The sequence below is a fragment of the Neofelis nebulosa genome, chromosome 10 (genome assembly GCF_028018385.1).
Source record: "Neofelis nebulosa isolate mNeoNeb1 chromosome 10, mNeoNeb1.pri, whole genome shotgun sequence".
In the NCBI taxonomy this organism is placed as follows: domain Eukaryota; kingdom Metazoa; phylum Chordata; class Mammalia; order Carnivora; family Felidae; genus Neofelis; species Neofelis nebulosa.
In genome coordinates this window covers 5583368-5608007 of record NC_080791.1, presented here as the reverse complement: position 1 = coordinate 5608007, position 24640 = coordinate 5583368, and the positions used below count along the sequence as shown (strand labels likewise).

The 24640-nt window shown below is 43.5% G+C and overlaps 1 protein-coding gene across 1 annotated transcript in view; it reads left to right on the top strand.

The window, feature by feature from the left end:
- The first annotated feature begins 1067 nt into the window (after positions 1-1067).
- GUCY1A2 (guanylate cyclase 1 soluble subunit alpha 2) overlaps positions 1068-24640 on the top strand; it is a 339638-nt gene continuing 316065 nt past the window's right edge. The window contains exon 1 of the mRNA XM_058686628.1: positions 1068-1504. Within this exon, the coding sequence (XP_058542611.1) occupies positions 1181-1504 (324 nt within the window). The 5' untranslated portion in view covers positions 1068-1180. The remainder of the gene's footprint in view (positions 1505-24640) is intronic.

Sequence of the window (24640 nt, the reverse complement as noted above, 5' to 3'; positions counted from 1 at the left end):
CGGCTGCAGGTGGCAGGCGGAGCTGTCCAGCACTCGTGCGGAGCCGGCGGGAGCCCGGAGCCCCGCGCGCCCCAGCCCCGCGGACGCGCAGCAACAGGGCTCTCGCCCGGCAGAACCTTGTCCTCGTTAGCTGCCTCCCGGCCCTGGGCCCGCTCCGAGCCCCCGCGGCCTCGACCGAGGCGAGCACTCCGCCCCGCGAGCTGCTCCGGAGGGCTGGGTGCCAGCACGTTGCCCCTTCCCTCCCCTTGGAAGCGTCTTCTCTGGAGCCGGCGGGCTGCGCCGACCGGCCTTTCCCCTTCGCCTCAGAACTTAAATAAACTCGGAGGAAGGCAGGGGAAGGACGGCTCTGGACCCCCGCTCTTCCAGTTGGCGCCCCCAGGCTGCCCCGAGGTGTCTCCACAGGGACGTCTCCCACGCTCGGCCCCCCGCGCTGTCCGTCCGCTCCCGGGCTGGCCCCCCGCGGTCGAGGGCCGGGGGCGCTCGGGGGCTGTGTGGGCCCTGCGGTCCGATCCGGCCCGCCGTGCGCTCCTCTTCGGAGGAGGGGAGGGTGGGAGCGGGGAGGGCGCACAGAGGACGGCGACCAAGTGTCCTCGTTGCTCCTGAAACGTGGCGACGGGCGAGGCTGGGACTCGCAACGAGTATGATGGCGACACGTGATACCGGCGGAGGGAGCGCACGGGGGGGGGGGGGCTGATAAAGGGAGAAGGAGGGAGGCGGGCGGCGAGGGGCGGGCGGAGAGAGGGGAAGGGGGGAGCGATCGGCGCGCGGGCGGCAGAAGCTCAGCCTCCCGGACCGCTCGGGGCCGCAGCGCCGCCGCCCCGCCGCCCGCGGCCGCACTCTCGCAGCCTCCCCGCGAGCGGGAGCGGGAGCGCGGCGCACCGCCAGGCGGCCGGGCGAGCGCAGAGGCGGCGCGGCGCGAGCAGCGGCGGAGGCGGCGGCGGCCCCCTAGCGCAGCCTGGCGTCGCCGCCGCGCCCGGGCCCCAAGTTCCCGCCATGAGCGGCCGCCCGCGCGGGCTCCGCGGCTCCGGTGACTCCCGCCCGGCCGGGCGCGCCCGTACAGCCCCGCGACCCCGACGCGCCTAACGCCGCCGCCCGCGGGTCCCGCCGCCGCCGCCACCGCGGCCGCCGCCCGCGTCCCCGCCGCCGCCGCCGCCTCAGCCGCCGCAGGGCCGCCCGCAGCATGTCTCGGAGGAAGATCTCGTCCGAGTCCTTCAGCTCCCTGGGCTCCGACTACCTGGAGACCAGTCCCGAGGACGAGGGCGAGTGCCCCCTGTCCCGGCTCTGCTGGAACGGCAGCCGGAGCCCGCCCGGGCCGCCCGAGCCCCGCGCGGCCGCCGCCGTCGCCCCGGCCCCTGCCGCCGCCGCCTCCTCCTCCTCCTCCTCAGCCTCAGCCGCCGCCGCCGCCGCCGCCGCCGCCACGGCCGGGGCCCGGAGGGCGCAGCGCCGGAGGCGGGTCAACCTGGACTCGCTGGGCGAGAGCATCAGCCGCCTGACGGCGCCCTCGGTGAGCCCGGGGGGGTGGGGGGCGGAGGACCCGGGTGGGGAAAGTTGGCGCCGGGAGAGCGCGGGCGTGCGCGCCGAGCCCGGCCTCTGGGGGGCGAGCCGGCTGCGGTCCCCGGGCCGCCCCGACCCCTGCGCCCGGCCGGAGGGGGGCGTCAGCGCGCGCGGCGGCGGGGCGAGGCTTCACACATGGGGTGTCAGGGTTCTACGCGGGGGAGGGGGGGGTGTGGTGGCCCGGACGCTCCCCTCCTGGCCGTGCACTCCTGCTCGCTCTCGGTCACCCCGGCGCCCCCTTCACACCCACCTGTTCTGCTATCCCTAAACTTTCCCAGGCCCAGTGTCGTGCAGCTCCCCTTTCCCGGTCTTGCCTCACTGTTCCCCAGGATCCCAAAGGAGCCCCTGCCCCTTCCAGGAAACTCTTCCTCTCTTTTTTCCCACACTCTCTTGGGCTCCGCGTGACCTTTTCTGACATCTCTGAATTCCACAGGCTTTCTGCCTTCTGTGTTGCATCCCTTTTCTCAAGAATTTCAGGAACTGGCTGTCAGATACTTTTCTGAGTTGCCTTCTAATGATCTCTGTTTTTTTCCCCCACCCGCTGCCCCCCCCCCCCTTATTCCCTGAGCATTTACTGGCTCAACTTTCTTCTCTGGGGGAGCCTGGTGTCTGCTTTTCTAAACCTCCCTGGTGTTTCTTGCACACCTACCTCAACCTTCACTCCCTTTACCCTGGATTCTTCAGTGCTTTCTCCCTCATTTTGTCCTGGCTGCCTTGTATTGGACGCTTTATACTGATCTGTTGAATTACTAAATGCCTTCCTAGCCTTCTCTTAAACTTGTGCTCACCGGGATGTCTGCATCAGCATTTCGGGGTGTGCTCCAGACTCCTCCACGTTCTAGACATTTTTCCAGTGGCTTCTGCCTCATTCCTGTTCAGGCTGTTCAGCTACCCTTTGACTTTTACCGACCGCAGGAATGCCAGACCTCTGTTCCAGTCTTTCTGTGACAGATGAGCTCTGTTTTGAAGGAATCCGCTCCAGTGCAGACGGAATCCTAAGGAGATTCTGTGTCAAATCTCCTGAGAAACCTTTTATTCTCATCCTGGTCTTGGGTGCAGGGGCTTCCACTCGGGACAGAACTTTAACCTTTGCACCCCTGGGTGCACCCCTGCACTCCTCTTCCTTTTCTCAAAGTTTGTGAAATGAATCTGAACAGCCATCTTATTTGACTATTCTGGAATCTCACTTTTGAAAGCACTCTTGCAAATGATGATAGGAGGCACCTGTGAAAGCGTGGGATCCAGAGGGACAGGGTATTAGTACCAGGCAGTCCTACAAATATCCCTGTGGCCTTGGCATTAGTGAAGAAGGACCTTTTCTGTCTCTGACAATGAAACTACTCTCAGTCCTCTTCCTTGCCTTGCGTATTTTCCCTTCAGCGTCCCTTTCTTCCTTCCACGTCTTCCATTGATAACATACAAAACAGATTTCAGAATGGGTTGGCAACTGTTTGCTATTCTTTACTGCAAATACTTCCCAAGACGCATCATCTTAGGAACTATGTGATGTTGCAAATTGTTGAACTTAGAAGCCTTTATAAAAGGAGGCTGGTAATCCTGCAGGTCTGTAGTTTTGTGTTAGTACCTAAAGCAACATTTGTGCAATGTAGTAATTGGTCAGTACAACAGATTCGTATCTGATACAGTGATTTTACTGAAGGAAATGACTAGTTTTGGGGACTTTTTTTTTCTTTTATCATTTTGGAGTTTTCTTTTTGCCTTTGCATCAGAATTTACAAATCTCTAAAAAGTCATGGCAATGCCTCCGGTAATGCCGATTTAACTGAAGGCTGTTCTCGACCGCTTAGGTGAGAGGTGCATAAAATAAACTGAACTCAAGTATTTACTGCCAGAATAAGAGGGAAGGAAGGAATAGCTTCTGATTTTTACCCTTATAGGTCAAATTTGAATGACACTAGCTTTCTGATGGATAAAAAGCATGTGCCCAGATAATAGTTTTCAGGATAAGAAATTTGCAAATCATTGCAATGATCTTATATAGGTAACAGCTCTGTCTGCTTCCCATGCTACAGTTATTTTCCATTTTGAAATTAGCCTATTAGCTACAATGCTGACAGCACACAGGTGAGTATGGTATAAATATTTGCAACATCGTAAGGCACGTAGGAGCAAATTTTCTTTGGCTAACCATATCACCTGTAGACTTGGTAACACAAAAACAACAGAAAGATTTTATTTCAAAGCGGTGACTTATTTCTGTGTTCTCCACCCTCCCCCCCCCCCCCTTTTTTTTTGGCAGTCTAGAACTCTGCTTCAAGAAGTTTCTGTAGATTCATTTTCTTATGTTGTCAGCATTCTAAGTTTCTCTGAAAACACTTGGGGAAACAAATTATGTCTTCTGCATTCTCTTTCATTAGCACCAAGTGACTGTTTTTGAAAGAAGTAATTTAATAGAGAGTAGTTATAACCAAAGCATTCTTAGAGGGCAGTTTCCAGCTGTTTTGTGTTGGGAACCCTTTTTTGTATTCTGTCACAGCGTACCTTAGGAGAAGCTATCTTTGCTGTGGAAGTTTCTGCCTTCTTCGTGGCCTCGCCACGGAATGTTGTCTCAGCCACAGCAGATTGGCTCTTTATTCAGAATAACTTGCAAGTAGGAAATGAATTTAATAAGCCCAAGGATATGGCCAAGTGATTCAGCTAGCTGTTGGATCATTGGAATAGTCACACTCAGGTTTTTGACATTTTGATAGACATTGTTAGATGCATTGATGTTGGCTGTAAATAGTGTAATACTTGACACAGTTTTAATGATAAAAGTAAACTGAATTGGTGAAAGTGAAAAAATTCCAGAATTCATGAGGCCTGGTTCTCATTCACTGGACCTTGGACAACTAACTACTTATCTATCCCTGTGCATGTTACTTTAACCCTCTAGGAGCCCCCTTGTCTGTACGGTGTGACACTTAGGGTTCCCAGGATCCCTCCCTGTTCTTGCAACCTATGAAGACATATTTTCAAGCTTTTGATAAGCTCTTATAAAGGCATTTCAAAGGAAAGCAGGCATCTATAAGTTTTAAAACTTTGAAGAAAGTAGATTACTTTCTGAAGTAGGGACATTTATTCCGCGCAGTTATTTAAAAATATTTGAAATATTTGTGGATCTAGTGTGTGGTAAGTATTGTGCAAAGTACTGGCAATACATATTCCAAACAAAACATTCCCGGTCCTTGACCTCATGGAACTTCTTTAATTATAGCCTTTATTTCAAGGAAGCTGTGCTGAAGGAAAACATAAGAACTCCGATTGTCTTGGAGCTGTCTACGGGAAGTTGATTTACCATTCGCTGTGGATAATTTTGTTCATTGTGAATTTCTGGGGCACAGCCATAGCAATAAAAATAATCCTAAAGACCTGGCTGAAGATGCATAAATCACTTATCACATTATTGATTTTGAAATAATTTACTTGGGAACACATATGGAGAAACAGCTGGGGATTTTACATCAAGGGTGAATTTAGTAACTCATGTATTGCTATTTTGTTCTTATAAATGAGAGTTGTTGAGAACCCTATCACTTAGAACCCTATCACTTACCGGGCTTGGGATTGCTAATGTCAGCCTGTCAGTGAAGATATTCCAAGGGACCAGTTTAAGGTCATGGCTTTGCTGGTTTTCTTGTCGGAGAACTGTTGGCTGTCACAGCAACACAGGTGGCTCTCAAGGCCCCAGAAGCTTTGGAGAGCCAAATGGCAGGAAGAAAAGTAACTGGAAGGGTGGCAAATAAGGGGAGGAAAGCTACTGACAGAGAGTAGTCCAAGAAAATGAGAGAACAGCGAGGAAAGGAAATGGAAGGGAAGCCTACATTCAAGCAGCAAAAACAAAAAACAAAAAACAAAAAACAAAAAAACAAAAATTGCTTCATTATTAGTGGAAAGGAAATTGTATTGGTACATGTCTAGGAAAAAGTGGAAGAACGTGAAAAAATACACATTTAGCCTTCCCTGATATTAAATAAAATGAGCTCTCTGCCCTGTGTAAACCCTTAAAAAAAAAAAAAACAAAAAAAAAAACCTTAGAATGTGACAGTGGTACTAATATGGAAATAATGAAAAATGAGTATGGTATATTCATGAGAGAGGATACTTCATCAATTTATATATCTTATTGATGATTTCAAGATTTGGGGCTCAATTTGGCTAATAAGTTCTGAGCAACACATCCATTAAAATTAAAAAGTTAGACAAAAGGTATTCTAGTAGATCCATGTTTTTATATCTGTAGTAATTAGATGCTGGAATCTGAAATCAGAATTTGATGGCCATCTGTCGCATTTCCCTACCTCATCCCTAGTCATTGAGAAGCATCATGGCAGAGCTGAAGGAAGGCGGATTTGGAATTTGACAGCTGTGGGTTTGAGTAACTCCCTGCTGAGCCCCTTACTAAGTGTGGGACCCTGGAAAGGTGACTCCTCCCTTCTCAGAGCCTTGGTTTCCTGTTTTGTGAAATAGGAATAATAGCTACCTTGTGGATTTGTTGTGAAAGAGGGCACTATTCTTTGTGACACTCCTGCAACACAGTTAAACATTAGCTTCAGACTGCGATCCATCAATTTCAACTGAATTCGAATGTCTCCAAATGATTGAAAATTTTTCTACATAAAAATTTTCTTTTTCTTTTACTTTTTTTTTTTTTGCAATAATTACTTGCTAGTAACCTTATTGAAGGAGTTTATGGGTTAACTGATGTCATGTCCTCAGAAAAAAAGGTGATAAGAAGGAATTAATTTTGTTGGCCTTACCCAGCCAATCCATTAAAAAAATTAAAACTGGAGTCCCTTTTTGGCTTCCTGGCTAGGACTCCTGTGTGCGCACGAGCATGTGTAATCATTGCAGATTCAAACATTTCCAGCAAACTGCTGAATGCTATGTGGCATTATGAAAACCAGTCTTGTAAATTCTCTAAAAATACAAGGGTGTGTATATTTGGTAGAATGTGGGTATTTTCCAATAAGTCAGTTTTAGATTAGAAAGAAAATTAGAGAGGTGATAGAGAAATTGCTTATTTTTATTGCCTGAGAATTTCAAGCATTCCCCATCTAACCAATTCCCCATTCAAACGAATTTGTACGGCTGTTCAAGGGCTTAGGCTGTGATGTCCAGTAGTTACTCAGCTAGTGGCATTTATGTTTCATGCACAGTGCTCTATCCTTGTTTGGCTACTGGCTCAGTTGTTAAGTCTTTATTTTGAAGTTGATTTTTGACAATGAGAAATGCCATCAGTGATTCTTAGTTTATAGGCTGAGGTGATAAGTGATTATACATTCCATTTTAGTATGTGATTTATCTACCTCGAAATACTCTGGGAAATGTGGGGAGAGTACTTGAGTACTGTTACGTGTTTTCCATCTATATCATCATTGCTCTTTTATTTACCTTTTTTTTTTTTTTTTGGACTTGTTCCATCATGTAGAGCTGAAGGTAGAAATTGAAAGACACGTATTTCATTGCATATGATAGTAAAATAAATGCATTGATTGTATCGAGGTATATACATCATTCACTGTGAGTTAGCAAGAAGACAGAATGATCCCTTTTGGAATTTCACACATATCTAGGAAGGAAAAAGGATCCTGATATTAGCAGGGAGAATATTTGCTAGGGCTGTCTGGTGACCAGGTTTCCCTTACTTGATGCATGAGCTAGTATTTAGCTCAAAATTTAAAGTTCCTCTTTTTAAATTCTGACTCTTACCTTGATACTCTTATGTTGGTCTCATATTTAGCACAGTACCTGGTACCTGATGGGTGATTCAGTAAAATACTCAGAATAAATGAATGGATGTTCTTTGTTCAGTTGTCAAATTCCATTATTTCTTTTGTGTTTGAGGTTTCTTGTATTATGTGTGGTTCAAACAAAGTATTTATATTTTGTGCCCAGTCTGTGAGAGATACTTTGAAGTATGTGAACCTGTTTGAATTTTACTTACACCTGCCATTAAAAAAATTTTTTTAAAGTTTATTTATTTATTTGAGGGGGGGCGGGGCAGAGACAATCCCAAGCAGACTCCACATTATCAGCACAGAGCCCAATGCAGGGCTTGAACCCACAAACCGTGAGATCATGACCCGAGCTGAAACCAAGAGTCAGACGCTTAACTGACTGAGCCACCCAGGCACCCCCTACACCTGCCTTTTAAAGCAAAACTTCAGAATGCAGTCATGTTCAAAGAGAGCAGATGGAGTAGTTTCCTCGTCCTGGAAACTTAGCGAGAGGCCCATTTGTATTTTAAGAAGTTAGGTAAATGTGATGACTCTCCTCCAGTTTCCTTATATTTTCTTGTTTTTTTTTTTTTTTTTTTATACAATTCCCTCCCAAATGAGAGAAATATGTTTGTCAGCAAGTGGGATCCTGCTGCCAGAAATGCACTCTTAAGAGCTGGAATGACATAATTCTGCTCTTCAAATATCACTTCAGGACAGGATCTGAAGACCTAGAATTATGTGCTGTAAACTCAGAGTATCTCATAAAATTGACAATTCCAGACTAGAGTGATTTAGGAAGTAGGGGAGCTGGAAATATCTCTGAAGCCTGGAGATCTGTTGAGCTGTGGTGGGGAATTGAGAAAGAGTGAACATTCTTATAAATAGAACAGTGAAAAGTCACTATCAGTACAGGCTTTATCTAAGGCTTATTAAACAGGTCTTCCTTTAAGCTAGTGGTTTATCAGACCTCGTTGAACATAAATACCTGAAGAAAGTTGTGAAAATGCAGATTCTTGGGCCTCTTCCTCAGAAAGTCTAGTTTGTAGCCCTAGGGAGGGGCATGGGCTCTAACTTTTAAGTCACACTCCAGGTGATTGCTAGGCACACTGAAAGTGACTGAATTCCATACTGTCAGGATCGTGGATCCAGGCTCACTGAGCTCTGCAGACTGAATTTTTTGGACAGAATAGATCTGGAAGTAACTCCTTTGGGGTGAATACATGTCAAGCAATTACTGACCAACAGGGGACAGAATAAAGGCAGTGACTTGGAGCCATGTCTCATATGGTATCCTTTGTGTTCAAAATAACCTGGTTGGTTGCATGGCAGAAGGTATCTGAGATTTCACTGTTTGTGGTTTCAATTATTTATGACCCTCTTCCCATTTTTGCTGAGGATGCCTTGTTAGCTTCCCGAAGTTTCTGTTCAATAGGTCACATGTCGTTGCCGTCAGTGTTCTGTGGCCTCTTTCCTCTGATTCAAGAAACAGCTATTCAAAAAACGTTGGGGAGAGTAGAGGAGAAGGGAGAAGGGTTGTTGTGAGGGTCCACTTGACATTGCATTCCGAGTTTGGTTTTCAGAGTGAGACTGACATGGCATTTCTCAAATGTTCCTTCTACTGGTTCCTTTTGGAGCAATGACTTGTTTGTATGCCAATACATTTTTTTTAAGGTGAAGGGAGAAAGAAACATCTGGATGCCAGAAAAAAATGATCTTCCTAGAAAAGAAGCAATAGGACATTCAGATAGCAGACATGTAGAACCAGCCTTCAAACCCTACCAAAACATGACAAATACAATACTGGTTGCTAATATCTCCATCTGTAGCCAATTAGTCTTTCTCTTATTCCGTGGTTGAGCTGGGTAAGAGTCCAGTTGAACTGTCCAGATAAATGGTGATCCAACATTTAAAGAAATTTGCATTTGCAGAGAACTCTAGAACCATTCTGTCATGAGAGGAGGCTGTCCTGTGGAAATCCTGATGTTATCTTACTTGTAAGTCCTTGAAGTCACCTTTGCCTCCTTTTCCTTTCACCGTAGTTTGTTATGTGTGAGTCTGCTGTGCCTGGTGGAGGAAATAAAAATGTTCTAGAATATGCTTCCATTTCTTGTTGCTTTATGCCTATACTTCTTCATGCATAAACCCTCCAATTTAATATTGGGAGAGAATGGTTTTTTAAATTAGTATTGTGCACACACAACTAGAGACGGACCAACAGGCAAACATACACACACACACACACACACACACACACCCATCCATCTTGTTTCCAGTCACTGCATTATTTTCCCTATAGACTACTAAGTTATCTTTCACATCTCTAGTATAGTACTTACTGTGTTGTGATGTGATTTTGGTTTATTCTGCCTCCTTAAGGCAGAGATCTATATATGTTCATGCCTAGTAGAAAGTCATTTGCCTATTTATTTACTTATTTATTTATTTTAAAGTTTATTTATTTCTTTTGAGAGAGACAGAGACAGACAGTGAAAGTGGGGGAAGGGCAGAGAGAGAGGGAGACAGAGGATCCCAAGCAGGCTCTGTACTGCCAGCACAGAGCCCAACGTGGGGCTCAAACCCAGGAAACTGTGAGATCATGACCTGAGCCAACACCAAGAGTCAGATGCTTAACCGACTGAGCCACCCAGGTACCCCTAGAAAGTCTGATTTATAAAGACCCTCAGTAAATGTTAGGAGAACAAATAAATGTTGAATAAATCCTTGTGTAGATTGTCGTGTATCTGGTAATGCTTTGTAGGTTCCCATTATTTTATGCTGCCATATTTCAGTTCTGCTTCGTGAAGGGTTCCGTTTGTAGCTTTTGCTCAATCACAAATAGGAGTAAATATAGTTATAACATGTTTTACAGTGCTTTAAAATTTTCACGACACTCTGTTTTGGGTATTTTATTGTAGCTTCACAATAATCTATAGATTTTATGCCAATTATCTTTAACTTTGCTTAGTATGATTATCGTAAATGCCTAGAGACACAGTAACGGGGGGGGGGACATATGTATTCTCACTTAGAGGTGTTTGTGTCTTTTCTGCGAAAGGGATATGGTTCTCTATAAGTTATAGAGATGGTATCCCGCTCTGCTCTTTTATTCAGCGTTATCTCAATGTATACGAAATCCTGTGTTATCAAACATTCTACTAAACAAAATCTTCACAAACTAGCACATCCACAGTGACCATTATAGACATAATAATGGTGCTGGAGGGATAGAGTCTTCAGGAAAGTGGTAAAGTTAGAAATTATTGACTTAAGGAATGGAAAAGAAAACTGACCAGGAATAGGTAGATGTATTATTGGGTATTTTTTGAGGGCCCAGCTGAGGCTGAATGTAATGAATTTGTAGCCTAAACTGAGCAGGTGATTACAACTAGGAGAGACAGAAAGTTGTGAAGGTATATGCGTTGTATATTAAAAGGTCTATATGTCAGTTGAGTTTGAGGTGTTTGAGAGCAATCCATTGAAGTAGAGGGTTTTGCCTTGGGAAATAATGAGAATGAATGTCACAGGGGGCAGACTGTAATATTCAAAGGCATTTCTAGTCACCCTCTATTGGACGCAGATCTGATGTTAAGCTTATTTAATTTATATCTCGGTCTTATTGTTTTCGCTATTGAAATCATTCTCTTAGAATAGCTGATTCCCCCAGGTGGCCTTCCCTCTCCACTACACCATCCCCAAACCAGAACTGGTAACTCATAATTAGTGATTGAAAAACTCAGTTCTATCTGCTTGATTAGTATTTACATGATGTTTTCAAAGTTAGAATTAATCCTTGAAAAATATGAGAATATTCAGTTACATCATTCAATGCACTATTTATGGTCCTTAGTTGTCACACAATGAGGTTTCCTTGGCTCAGACTTGATACACTGCTTCTTGAGTATCAGAAGTAATGTGTATGTGGAGTATGTGGAGTTTAGGCTAATGGTGGCTACCAACACATTTCCTCTTGTATTGGAGAGCACATTTCTTTCTTTCTTCCTTCCTCTCTCTCTCTCTCTCTCTCTCTCTGTCTTCCCTTCCTCCCTTCCTTCTTTCCTTCTTTCTTTCCCTTTCCATCCATCCTTCCTTCCTTCCTTCCTTCCTTCCTTCCTTTTTCCCCAGCAGATATTTTCTTACCTGAAAAGTTAAGAAAATAGTTTTGGTGAACCAAACATTCTAAGTAAACTGTTACATATGCAATATCAATTTGTCAGTGGATGAAATTCAATAAAACACACTTGAGGGTTAAGCAATTTTCGTTGTATTAATCAGTCTTTGATAATCCCAGAGACTGGCTATGGGTTTCAGTACCTCAGTGTCATCATTATGCGTCATAATTACCACTGTGCTATAGGTGTGTGGACATTCTCATAAGTGGAATATCTTAGATAATCAGATGCTTATGAACAGGACATTTCTTCTAAATGGAAACACTGAAGAACTCTAAGGTTCTTGTGGCCTCAGAGAGTTAATATGAGTTTACTTAGTTTCTCACACTCCAGCAGGAGGCAAGGGGAGGCAAGTTAGGAGTGGATTTTAAAAGAAGTTTTAATTTGGGGTGCCTGGGTGGCTCAGTTGGTTAAGCATCTGACTTTGGCTCAAGTCATGATCTCATGGTTCAGTTCATGAGTTGGAGCCATGTGTCAGGCTCTGTGTTGACAGCTTAGGGTCTGGAGCCTGCTTGGGATTCTGTCTCTCTTTCTCTCTCTCTGCCCCTCCCCCACTCATTCTCTCTCTTGCTGTCTCTCTCTCTCTCTCTCTCTCAAAAATAAATAAACATTAAAAAAATTAAAAGAAGTTTTAACTTTTACAGTCCTCTTTATAATTTGGCTAATGTGCATGTGTGTGCCTTGTTTTCTTGAAAAATGCCTGTGTGTGTATGTGTGTATGTTTGTGTGTTTGTGCAGAAGCTACAATTCAATACATGCTGCATTCTGATTTTTGTTGTTTTAATTTGACTTTGGGGAAATAACTCCCGTCTCTCTTTCCCCATCTCTGAAATCATATATGATAATACAAATCTCTTACTTAAGTGTAAATATGTAATGAAATGTGGGTGGTGAATTGAAGACGTTGTGTTTAACTATTATGGATTACTTCATTGTGCTGCTATGCTGATTTTTTGAGGACTACGGCATTGGTTCAGATTCTTTTGCTCCCTGCACTCTGGGAAGAGAACAGGCTGTGGAGTCAATCACTGACTCTGGCCATTATTTTGTGTGTTCTTGGCTAAGCCTCTTTGAGGCTCAGTTTCTTATCTATAAAATGAAGGTGATGAGTGGATGGTTAGCTCCGTGGGTTCGAGCCTGGTGCTGATAAGATGAAGGTAATATTTTATAGAATTATGAAAATCAAAAGTATAATGACAGCATAGTATTTTGAATCCAGTAAATAATCCGTGTTGCTGCCTCTATCCAACCCCTTCCTGACGGCCATTTTACCAATCGGCATATTGTTAATCACATCTCCTGGTAACCTTCCTTCCCCTCCAGCCACAAGTTTTGGCAAAACCTGTAGGTGCTCCCCTTTGTTAGAGGGGTATCTTGTTCAGCCTTCTTGTGCTTTTTATGGGAAACATTTCCACCATTTTCTGGGCATGCAACCTTTCAGGGTTATGAACACTTCCAGAAGTTCTGTCCTAGAAATCTAAAAACCACATATGATTCTGGTCTCTTGTTCATTTGTGCATCCCCCTACCTCTCATTTTCATTCATTCATAGAGCATTTATTCAGTGATTCATTCAGCACGCGCACCATGTGCCTGAAGCAACATGACTGAAGTAGGACATTCAGACAGAAATGGGATGTGGTCCTTTTGGATTTAAAAACCATAAAACCACCTTAAAAAAATTACTGAGTAATGTACATGACAGCTGCTTCTACCCCTCCTTCTGTCTTTCCCCTTCGTCTTACCCCAACTTTTCTTTATTTGGCATGATACTGGGGATATAGGGACAAAAAAAGGGTTTGTATGCAAAAGACCATTTGAAGCTGCAACAATAATGACGTGATAGTAATAACAATGGTGTTGATTTATCAAGCCCTCATCATGCCTCAGGCGTCGTGCTAAGTGCTGTGCGCATTGTATTTAATGAGCTACTCCTAACAGTAATAGGGAGTGCTACCTTACCATGGTCTACATGACAGGGAAAGCCTACCTTTCTGACCTCACCCCGTGAGGTCTAACCTACACTCACGGTTCTACAGTAGCTCCCTGAACATTCCAGGCAAGGACCATCTTGCCTCTGGACTTTGGTCCTAATCCCCAGGTCAGAAATGCCCCCTGGCTCCAGTTGTCCACGTGACTGACCCTTTCTTGGTTTTCACGTTCCAGCTCAATGACACCTTGTGGAAAACCCACCTCTATGTGAAGACAGAGTCTGGGGATAAACAGGATCAATAGCTTTATTGCTTTGGGGGACAAAAGAGGCTGCAGGAGGCCTAGGTCTTCAAACTGCAAGCCCACCGAGAGGAAGGAGCTGGGGGTTTTAGCGGGAGATACAGGACCTCATGGGTTTCGGGACAGGGAGTGTGTATGTGCTGCCTTTGTCGTGTTTTTAGGGTGGCGCTGGTTCCTGAAAGAAAGGGCTAAGGAAGGAGGAGGGAAGGTTTGCAGAAGAGACACGAAAGGGGCTACTTAGTGTAACATCGAGCCTCGCTGAAGCATCGGGCAGCCATTTTGTTTTCGCTCAGCCTTCTGCTCTCAGGAGGTTTCAGCCTCAGCAGCAGGCAGCCCTTTGTTACCCAGCCCCTGTCACCTGGCTGTTTACTGCCATCACAGCCCTCACCATCACAAATTACTCTTTATCTGCTTGTCTTCCTGTGTGTTCTCTGTCTTCCCTGCTGTACTTCCGGCTCCTCCAGGGCAGAGGCGTTGTCTGGGTGCACACGATGGTGTTCGCTGTGCCCAGAGCAGGCCTGGCTGGCACGTGGTGCTCGGTGCATCCTCACTGACTCGATGAGCAAGTGTCATTTTGGAAGAAGTCACAGCACTTGGGAAAGAAAGAGCAGAGTTCTAAACAACAACACCACCAACTTAGAGGGTGGAAGAAGGCAATTAACCTGTATAAGGCATTTAAATGTTTCCCCATTTGTGTCTGTGACTTTTAAAAATAATCTTATCAGAGATTCAGAGAAGTTGAGCAACTTGCCTAGGATCACAATTCGTTACTGATAGAGAAGAGATTAGAATTTTGGTGTGTTTAGCTCCAAGCGCTGTATTCCTTCCACCCTGTGGTATGTTTTGAGCCTCAGTGCGCATGGTGGACATTGTGATGGAGTGTCTAGATGCCCCTTTAGAAATGAAGGACTTATTCCCCTGGATGCTAGCCATGATGCGAATGCTCACCCTCTATTGTCAGTACCTTGGATGCATTGCCCAGACTGAAAAGAGCCGCCTTGTCCAAGGTCTTGCCCCCTTGCAGTAACTAGTGAGCATGAAGCTATGAAGGCTTGATCTTCTTGCCCTCATTTAGCCAACTCTGAAGGGACATCTTCATGTAGGGTAAACTGAGGCCTCCCCTGAGACTGCATCACCCTCCATCTCCTCCTTTCCTCTTGTTCTGCCTCCTTCTGTGCTGTTCCATGGGTATTGATCCCAAGAATACCCCCTAATAAGCTTTCTACATGCTGATCTTCTCAGAATGTGCTTCCCAGGGAGCCCAGCCTGTGCCTGCGTTTGAAAACAGTGATAGACCCAGGTAGTAATGGGGAGATGGCATGTGGGAGAAATATCATGATAACCTTGTTTGCACTTGGATTAAAAAAATTTTTTTAATGCTTATTTATTTTTGAGGGAAAGAGAGAGAGAGAGAGAGAGAGAGAGAGAGAGAGAGAGAGAGAGAGCAGGCAAAGGGCAGAGATAAAGAGACACAGAATGTGAAGCAGGCTCCAGGTTCTGAGCTGTCAGCCAGAGCCAGATGTGGGCCTCGAATTCACGGACCATGAGATCATGACCTGAGCTGAAGTTAGACGCTCAACCAACTGAGCCACCCAGGTGCCCCCTTTTTAAAGAAAATTTTTAACGTTCATTTTTCAGAGAGAAGTGGAAGAGAGAGAGAGAGAGAGAGAGAGAGAGAGAACGAACAGGGGAAGGGCAGAGAGAAGTGGAAGAGAGAGAGAGAGAGAGAGAGAGAAAGAACGAACAGGGGAAGGGCAGAGAGAAGGAGAAAATCCAAAGCAGTGGATGTTTTGACGTTAGGTGCAAATGGTTGGCTGAGCCATGTGCATTCTTTCAGGGCTTGGCATTGCTGGATCACCAGCCTCAGCACAGTCAGTGCCTGTCACGTTGCAGGCAATGTACCCAATAAAGAGACAGAGATTTGGGATTGGGTTTTGACAAGAGCTTGTGGACGTAGTAGCTAATATCTTGAAGACTGATGAGCTCTCTGAGTGAAAGAGAGAGAGACAAAAATCCTAAGAGAGCATTGAGACTAGCATACAAAGAAGCTGAAGAATGTAGGTGCCCGGGTGCTGTTTTGTTTGTCTGCCTGTGGGGGTGGGAGGTGGCTGGGAGCATCTGAGAGCAAGGGCTGCAGTGGTTGACATTTGTGAAATGACCATTTGTGAAATGACAGGGATTTAAGGGTGGTGCTCAGTGTGAATGAAGCGGCTGGGGGCCTTAGAAAAGTGATGTCAAACCTGCTTCGGAGATAGAAACCTATTTACAGAGGGAATGTGTGGTGAGTAAACAAAGGATATCATACGCATCAATTTATCACCCGAGACATTTGGCAATAAAAGTAAAAAGCGAGAAAGAGCTGACAGGGCCTGTGAGGCCAAATAAAAGTTTATTAAAGAAGTGGAGACTAGTGTTTGAAGGTAACAGTCAAAAAAAGTTGGAGATGGATGAGATAAATAGGCTTCAGAAAAAATGGGATTGATCTAGAGAGTCTTGAGTCCCTTGGCCAAGTATGAGGATATTTTCTCTCTGCCCAAGGGGAAAGTAATATGGTGCACTAGGGGTGTGATGCAAAGGCAGCTGGCAAAGTTTGGTTTTATTTATACCTGTTTTATTACGATCTCATCCTGATTTTATAACTCTGTGATCGGCCAATAATTTTGTATACCTAATGAATGTTACGTTTAACTTGTGCTATTTGCGGTTCCCAAGATCTAGTTCAACTGTGGTAGCTGCACTGACCATGGGATGTCAGTTGAGGCCAGAAATGTCACTAATGCATCCTTCAGAAATTTTATACTCAAATCAGGAAGTACATTTAAAAAATTTTTTTAATGTTTATTTTTAAGAGAGAGAGAGAGAGAGAGAGAGAGCGCACATGAGCAGGGGAAAGGCAGAGAGAGAGGGAGAGACAGAATCTGAAGCAGGCTCCAGGCTCTGAGCCGTCAGCACAGAGCTTGATGTGGGCCTCGAACTCACAAACTGCGAGATCATGATTTGAGCCAAAGTCAGATGCTTAACGGAATGAGCCACCAAGGTGCCCCAGGAAGTACATGTTTTCATTCGTATATTATACTGCATATAACTTTTGGATTGTTTTTATCAGTGTGAACACTTCAGATTTTTTTTTTTTTTTTTATCCTTCTAAAGATAGAATTGGTAAGCCTAATAACATGTGGCGGGAACTATTTTTTTGATTTGTGCTTGCATTAGTGTGCTCTCTTTCAGTTTTAAAGGTAATTTGAGATATATATTTTATATATATAACCCCTGTTCTTACCCTTGCCATGTCTGATATGACTTTGTTTAGAGTTAGAGCTCTTTTTGACCCTGATGGAAAGGTCCCTAATGGAAGGAACTCTCCAGGGATTAGGGGCCAAGTGCATGGGACTGTACTTTGTTGTTATATTGAATGCGTTTCACACAGTTGAAAGGAGGTGTGTAAGGTCAGATAAGGCCAGTCAGGGCATACACAATCAAATATAGCTTTGTGATTGGGTTTTCCTTAAATACTCTTGTAATCTACTATACCACTCAATTTACATCATGTACAAGGAGGAAGAAATAAGTTTTTGCTATGTGATCAAACCATATTTAAAAAAAAAAATTCAACTCCAGTTCATTAAACAGATACCTGTTGTTGGCTTTTTCTGTGCCAAAAATTGGCTATGTCATATTTACATGGGAAAAATTACAATCCCCCCTTTCCGACCCCATTTTTTCTTATGATTCTGTTGCAAACATTTCAGGATTAAAGCATGAAAAAGATTTTATCTTTCTTCCAACCTATTTCTTGTGTAAAGTCTTCCCGAGGGAAAGCAAAAACTCTTGGAAGAAAAACTCACATCACCCCAACAGCACATTCAAGGAGAATCTGCCGCTGCCCTGGTGAGAAGCCTGTCATCCGAATTTGTAACCTTATGGAGATCTCAACGAAAGAAAAAGTGTCTTGTTTAAAAATGCCTGTTGACCAGATTCTCCCAGTGCAGGGTCACTCTGTCTTCTTATTTCACATATTCATGTGTGATTGGTTTAATTTGTGTATAAGAGGTGTCTTGATTTTCTTTTTTATAAAAGTTTTTATTTACTTATTTTGAGAGAGAGAGAGAGAGCAAGCAGGGAAGGGACAGAGAGGGGAGAGAGAAAGAATCCCAAGCAGGCTCTGTGCTGTCAGTGCAGATCCTGATGTGGGGCTCCATCACCCGAACTGTGAGATCATGACCTGAGCTGAAATCAAGAGTCAGACGCTTAACTGACTGAACAACTCAGGTGCCTGGAGATGTCTTCATTTTCAAAAGTTGTGTCAGGAAATACTTGATTTTTAACTTAAGGAATTTATTTCTTTATTTGTTTTTCACTGAGGAAAGGGTTCAGAGATTATTACAAACTGTGTTTTCATCATGGTATGTACATATATAAACATGAGTTTATTTTAATAGCATTTTTGATATTTACCTATTTATCGACGTATATGTCATTCATGTGTGTATGTATGCATGTATCTGTCTTTCTATCTACTGTTGATCATGCAGGGCAGAAAGGAAAGGACTCTGTCTTTGGATTCTGAATTAAAAAATGCCACTCAGTAGGAATCTGGAGTAGGTATAATTACTATCATTGTGTTTCTTTAATAATTTGCCACTAGCAGTGAAAATGTCTTTTATCTCCTTAACAAAAGAATCTGCCTCTAAAGGCGTTTATTACAAGGAGTGATAATGATGAAGTAACTGTGTTGTAATGGAAATGGAACAAAGATTGGGGGAAAGAGTAAATTGTAGCTCCTGACTATTGTGATTCCATCTGAAGCTTCAGACACATAGGAGGGAGTTTCTGGTGTGGATGCTGGAGAAGAGAGGTTTATTGTTTCCTCCTGATAATAGCGATCAATAAGCACTTTGTGGACCTGACAGTGTTTGCAAGCTAGAAAGTCTCCTTTTTTCCCCCTCTCTCCCTCTTGTGTAAACTTACTGCCATTATAAACACATTTCAAAGAAAACCAGTCTTTCCTTTTGTTCTGAATGAAATTCTTTCTCTAAGAGTTTGCTTGCAAAGTATGAACCCAGCCTTCGTGCTGAAGGAGAATGGCTGGGACCCGCAGCTCGCAAGGACCTAACTGTGTAAGTCTGGTATATGAGGCTGCTCCCTGCTGGTATTTTAAGCACTTGGTCAGTTCATTCCTTATTCAACTACATTCTAGGGATGGGGGTAGGGAGAAGATTGAGGAAATCAAATACTAAGTTAAATTGTAAGTGTAATTTTCCACCATTAGCCTTGCATTCTTGACTATTGAGAAAAATCTAGGTCTCAGATATCTAGTTAACACAGATATCCAATTATTTTGATTATATCAGTGGGATAAATCGTCTTAATCAATAGCATTCATGATGACAGTAATGACAGAAATTACCAATTCCATCGGGTATATAATTGGAAAAAGCATTTTACTACAAGTTACTCCAAGACACATAATAATTTTTCAAAGAAAAATTGAGTAAGACACTTTCAAGTACGGGTCAATAAAAATGTTACCATTGTAGAACTATAACATACGAGGCTAAAAATGTGAATCTGAAAATAAGATCTGACCGATGGTTCTTGGCCATTAAATAAGGTATTCAGCTACTTTCTGTGACTTATAAATCAAATCAAGATACGCCTGCCTGGAAACATCTTAAAAACCTAAAATAACAAAGTTTATTATTTTGTTCTTCCAGAGTCACTAACAGGAATGAAAGCAAGGGTATATCATGTATGCTTTACGTTAAGAGTATCAAAGTTTCTGCCTTGATGTTAAACTCTCATATGCTATGACTTAAGGTTGAAAAAAAATTGTGAAGCAGGGGACAGTTACTTCTGGTTGTCCCTGTTCTCTCTCTCTCTCTCTCTTTCTCACTGCTGTCACTCTTTCTCTATTATCAAAACCTCATGCCGCAAAAATCTGCCATGAGTCTCTCCCATCAGACAAATTGGACTTACGTTAAATTCTTGGTTGAAAAGTACCTCTCTTGATTTTAAGAACCTTAAAGGAGTGGAAAGTAAGTTTTGGCCGGGGAGGATTGGGAATGGATGGCATGAAGATAGTTCTCTTGGTGCTCCTAAAATCCTGAAATCAGACTTGGTGTCGGTTCCCACAAAGCTCCGACATACATTGATGGCTATAGAAGTGGGTATATCTCGCTGCTTCTCAGGCCGCCTTCTAGAGCCCTCTGGAACTGCAGTAAACTATCTAATGTTCTTGGTCTGTAGGAATCAACTATGTGTGTATATATAATATATGGGAGATATAATATGGGATAATATATATTCCTTGGTCTGTAGGTATCAAGTATATATATATATATATATATATGTATATATATATGTGTATATATATATACACACACGTATATGATGGGATATATATAACATAGGAAATATATGGGATAATATGTAATATACAGGAGATTATATATAATATATATATACATCTATATAAAACTTTGATTATATGCTGTTATACTTATTAATTTTGTATCATAAACTATTATGTGTTTTTTAAAGAGCTGTTACTGCTACTTCAGGGTTCATTTGAAATAAAGCTCGCAGGACTGATGTTGTCCTTATGTTTTATAATGCTCAGAGATTCTGGAGATTTGGCTACTGAAATGAATAAATTATGGGTTAATATGTATTGTGCCAATTATGGATGCCCTTGCACTGGGTTTGCCTTGGAAACTCCAGTTAAAAGCCCTTGTACGTGCAAGGAAATTAAATTGTTTTTAAAGCTGGAAAGCACTGGATGATATCCCATCAAGATCTTGTTCCCAAGCATCATTTCATTATAATTCTCTGTTGTTTGGTGTAAATGTGTACATGTGACTTGTGTGGATCCACATTTGAATGACATTTGTAAAGCTGGATGCAGAGTAAGGTATTTAAAACTCATGTAGTATTCTAGGAAGGATGTGAAAAAATAATACTGCACCAGAAACATTTCTCCTCTTCTGTAGGCAGCTTTTCCCAGTATCCCTTTCTTACTCACATCCTTTTACCCTGCTCCTTTTCCCAGTTACTAATTTTCCATTAGGTAATGAGGCAAGCAAATGGCTAAGAATTACCACATAGTTAAAAGTTTGGTTCCAATGTGAGCAAGCTTCGATGGCTTTTGTTGGAATTCATCTAAAATGACCACAACAATTCTTATTATCATGGCCATTTTAGGTGATAAATGGCTTATTTTGATTAGTTTATAGTGTAAGCCGATTTGAAGAGGAGTTTGAAAAATCAAGGGCTTTTGCTGACTGTATTTTTTTTTTTTTTTAGCACTCAAGAACACAAAGCCTTAGTGACATTTTTTTTCCCCTTCTAAATTTAACCCCCTTCAGGACTGTGAGGGAATGATGTGCTGACCCACACTTTCCATCCAGAAAAGCCACTAGCAGTGAGTGCCATCATTGGAGTTTACAAGGCATGTTTCGTGCAGGATGTGTATGACGTAGGCAGGACCACGATTAGTATTAACTCCAATTTAAGGAAGAGGAAACCAAAGCTCAGAGAAGAGCAGTAACTTGCCCAAAGTGAAGATGCCAGCAACCACCTGCATTTTAGTGTCCAGCCTCCTGTTTGTAGCCCTAGCTCTTGCCATCATGATGTGGACATCTGTCTACCCGGCCATGAATTGTTTCATCCTCCACATACCGTGTAGACTCCCTGTTTCCTCTCTCACATGTTTTCTAAGTGTGACTCGCTGAGGGATGGCTGGTAGCAATTTCCTGTTGGTTTTCCTGAACCTGACCATTCCTTGCCAGTTGCGTAGTTCCTGACTGTGCTTGGAGTCCCAAATCGACCTGTGTTAGAAACCACAAGGACTCTTTCTTCATCAGGGCTCTGCCTCCAGGCTGACCTAGTTTGCCTGTCCACTGTCATGTCTGTGCGCTCTGGGCTCCCATAGGCAAGGCAGCTCTGAACAGACTGACAAAAGCCATCATCACTGCCAGTAGTTTAGCTTACGCCGCAGTCTGGGAAGAGCAATGATGTTACTTGTGGTTTGATTTCTGAATGCAAAAGAAGTCATGATTATCATAGAAATAGTTATGTAAGCGAGGGTTTATATTTCTCCTCATAGGTTGCATATAATTGTGCATACCCAGACATACACAGATCTTGGTGTAATTAAATACTTTGTGGGAAGGAGTGGGGAAACAGTGTAATAATGGAGTGATCCCTAGAGTAAAAAAATGGGCTCACATAGAGTCGAATGAAAGAAAGTAAGGCTTTTCACGTCATGCAGGGTTAGCGTTCTCTTTGCCTGCACGTTTTTTCCAGAATGAAGTGTGATTATTCTGTGCCTCAGCCTAGGAACGTGATGCGTCATAAACACTGATGACGTAGGCGCCATTATCTGACTAGTAAGCACGCTTCTATCTGTCTGGATCATCAGATGGTAGTTAACACTAGATAGGACTATTTTTAGGCCCTTGTTGAGTTTTATCTTCCAAGAGAGGTGGGAGCAGCAGAGCTGGGCAGGACCCTGGGTAGGATTTGGACGGTTGTCCATGTTTCAGCAACCGAGACTTTTAAACTGCAGGGACCTGTTCTAGTCAGTATCCTGAAGCCATCAGACCTTCAGCCTCTGACTGACTGAACAAAACACCTGTGTCACTCTAGTTGTGTTGTGGCATCTGCATGACAATTTACTTATTGACACTGAGCAGTAAGTGTGAAGTGAGGCTTATTACCTGAAGTCTGTGTGGTCAGCACATTTCTTACCTGTTCAGGCTACATGATGAGCCAAGTCATAATTAAAAGTTTGCTTTAGTGGCGTCTGGGTGGCTCAGTCGGTTAAGCGTCGGACTTCGGCTCAGGCCGCGATCTCACGGTTTGTGGGTTCGAACTCCACGTTGCGCTCTGTGCTGACGGCTCAGAGCCTGGAGCCCGCTTCGAATTCTGTGTCTCCCTCTCTCTCTGCCCCTCCCCCTCTTGTGCTCTGTCTCTGTGTCTTTCTGTCTCTCAAAAATAAACATTAACAAAAAAAAAATTTATTTATTTATTTATTTTTTTAAAAAAAGTTTTTTTTTCAACGTTTTTTATTTATTTTTGGGACAGAGAGACAGAGCATGAACGGGGGAGGGGCAGAGAGAGAGGGAGACACAGAATCCGAAACAGGCTCCAGGCTCCGAGCCATCAGCCCAGATGCCTGACGCGGGGCTCGAACTCACGGACCGTGAGATCGTGACCTGGCTGAAGTCGGACGCTTAACCGACTGCGCCACCCAGGCGCCCCCCAAAAAAAATTTTTTAAGTTTGCTTTAATCCACTTGGAGTCAAAGCAAAATGAAATTTCAAGCCGAATGATTCAATCCGGTTTAAGGAGCTATTGGGTTCGATCTTGCTAATGAGACCTGATGCTCCATGGCTGTTGATAAGAATCCCTCTGGTTAAGGTGGTTGGGCACTTTTTTGTTTAGGAATAATCTTTCTCCATGTGACGGAGGGCAGTATACCCTGAACGGTGTTAGATGTAATGTTTCATAAACTGTTCCCCTTCCTTCTCTGCCCTGTGGGTTGCTCTCTGTTAACCTCACCTTCCATCCCCATGCCCTGTTTGCATCCTCTTGACCTTTGTTGTATCTGTTGCTCAGTGGCCCATTTTGCCTGGAGCTGTACTTTGGGCTGGATGATTGGAGATAAATCTCCGTCACCCATTTACAAATTATCTTTGAAGCTGATGCATTTGGAGTTGACAAAACATTTCCCCTTTTTGTGGGTTAATTTTGTAATTTAACTGTCAGGAAATCCTACTTCCCTCATCTCCAGGCTCCTGTTGGGAAAACCCCTTGCTGTGGCTCCCAAGTACTAGAAACAATAGAGAATTCTTTGGGAATGCCCAAGTGCAGGCTGCAAAGGAAAGTAAGGGGCTACAAATGATTTCCTGACACGAGGGCCATTGCTCTCCAGTAGCATATTCAGGAGTTGAAATGATACCAATTAGCTTTGCAGCATCTAATTGGCATCTTTGGGCTGTGAGGCATGTCTGGCAACAGTCCTAGATGTTAGACATGGTCAGTTTAGTTCAATTTAACAATTTTTTGACTACCTCCTCATCAAGAGATTTTTTTTTTTTATGGAATCATCATATAACACATATATGTATCATATTTTGTAGTTTAATTTCATTTTGACCTTGTAACAACCCTTAGAAGTAGCTATGCTAGAAATTTCTGTTTTATAAAAAAGGAAGCTGAAGTTCAGAAAAATAAAATGCTGTATTCAAAATCACACAATCTAGCCAAGAGTTAATTCCTTTCTTTTTATTATTTATTTATTAAATTTTTTTAATGGTTATTTTTGAGAAAGAGAGAGACAGAGCATGAGTAAGGGAGGGAAGGCAGAGAGAGGGAGACACAGAATCTGAAGCAGGCTCCAGGCTCTGAGCTGTCAGTACAGAGCCCAACGTGGGGCTGGAACTCATAAGCCATGAGATCATGACTTGAGCCAAAGACGGTTGCTTAACCGACTGAGCCACCCAGGTGCCTCAAGGGTTAATTCCTTTCAACTGTAACCTTTTCTGCCTTGAAGATTGAAGAATGTGTTTCAGTTTAGAAAAACAGATTAAAAGCTTGGCCGTTTGGAGGCAGTCACATGTAAAGGAGACACATATGTAGACTTAGACACTTAGTACCTACGTGACTTTGGGCATATTTTTTAACTTGTCTGGGATTAGTTTTCACATTTATGAAGTAGCATAATACTTCTTCTAGGGTTTCTGTGAGGAGTAAATGAGTTGCTCCACGTAACTACGGTGTTTAATCAGGAAAACTTAGCATTATTTCTCTTCGTAGACTGAGTCAGCCTTGCACCATCTGTGGGATGCTTTTTGGTTGGAGGGTTCAGGACTGGAGCCATATCCTCTAAAGGTTTGTAGTGCAGCATGATCCATTGCCCCGAGAAGGTGTCTAGAACCAGTACCGTCCTGTCTCAACATTT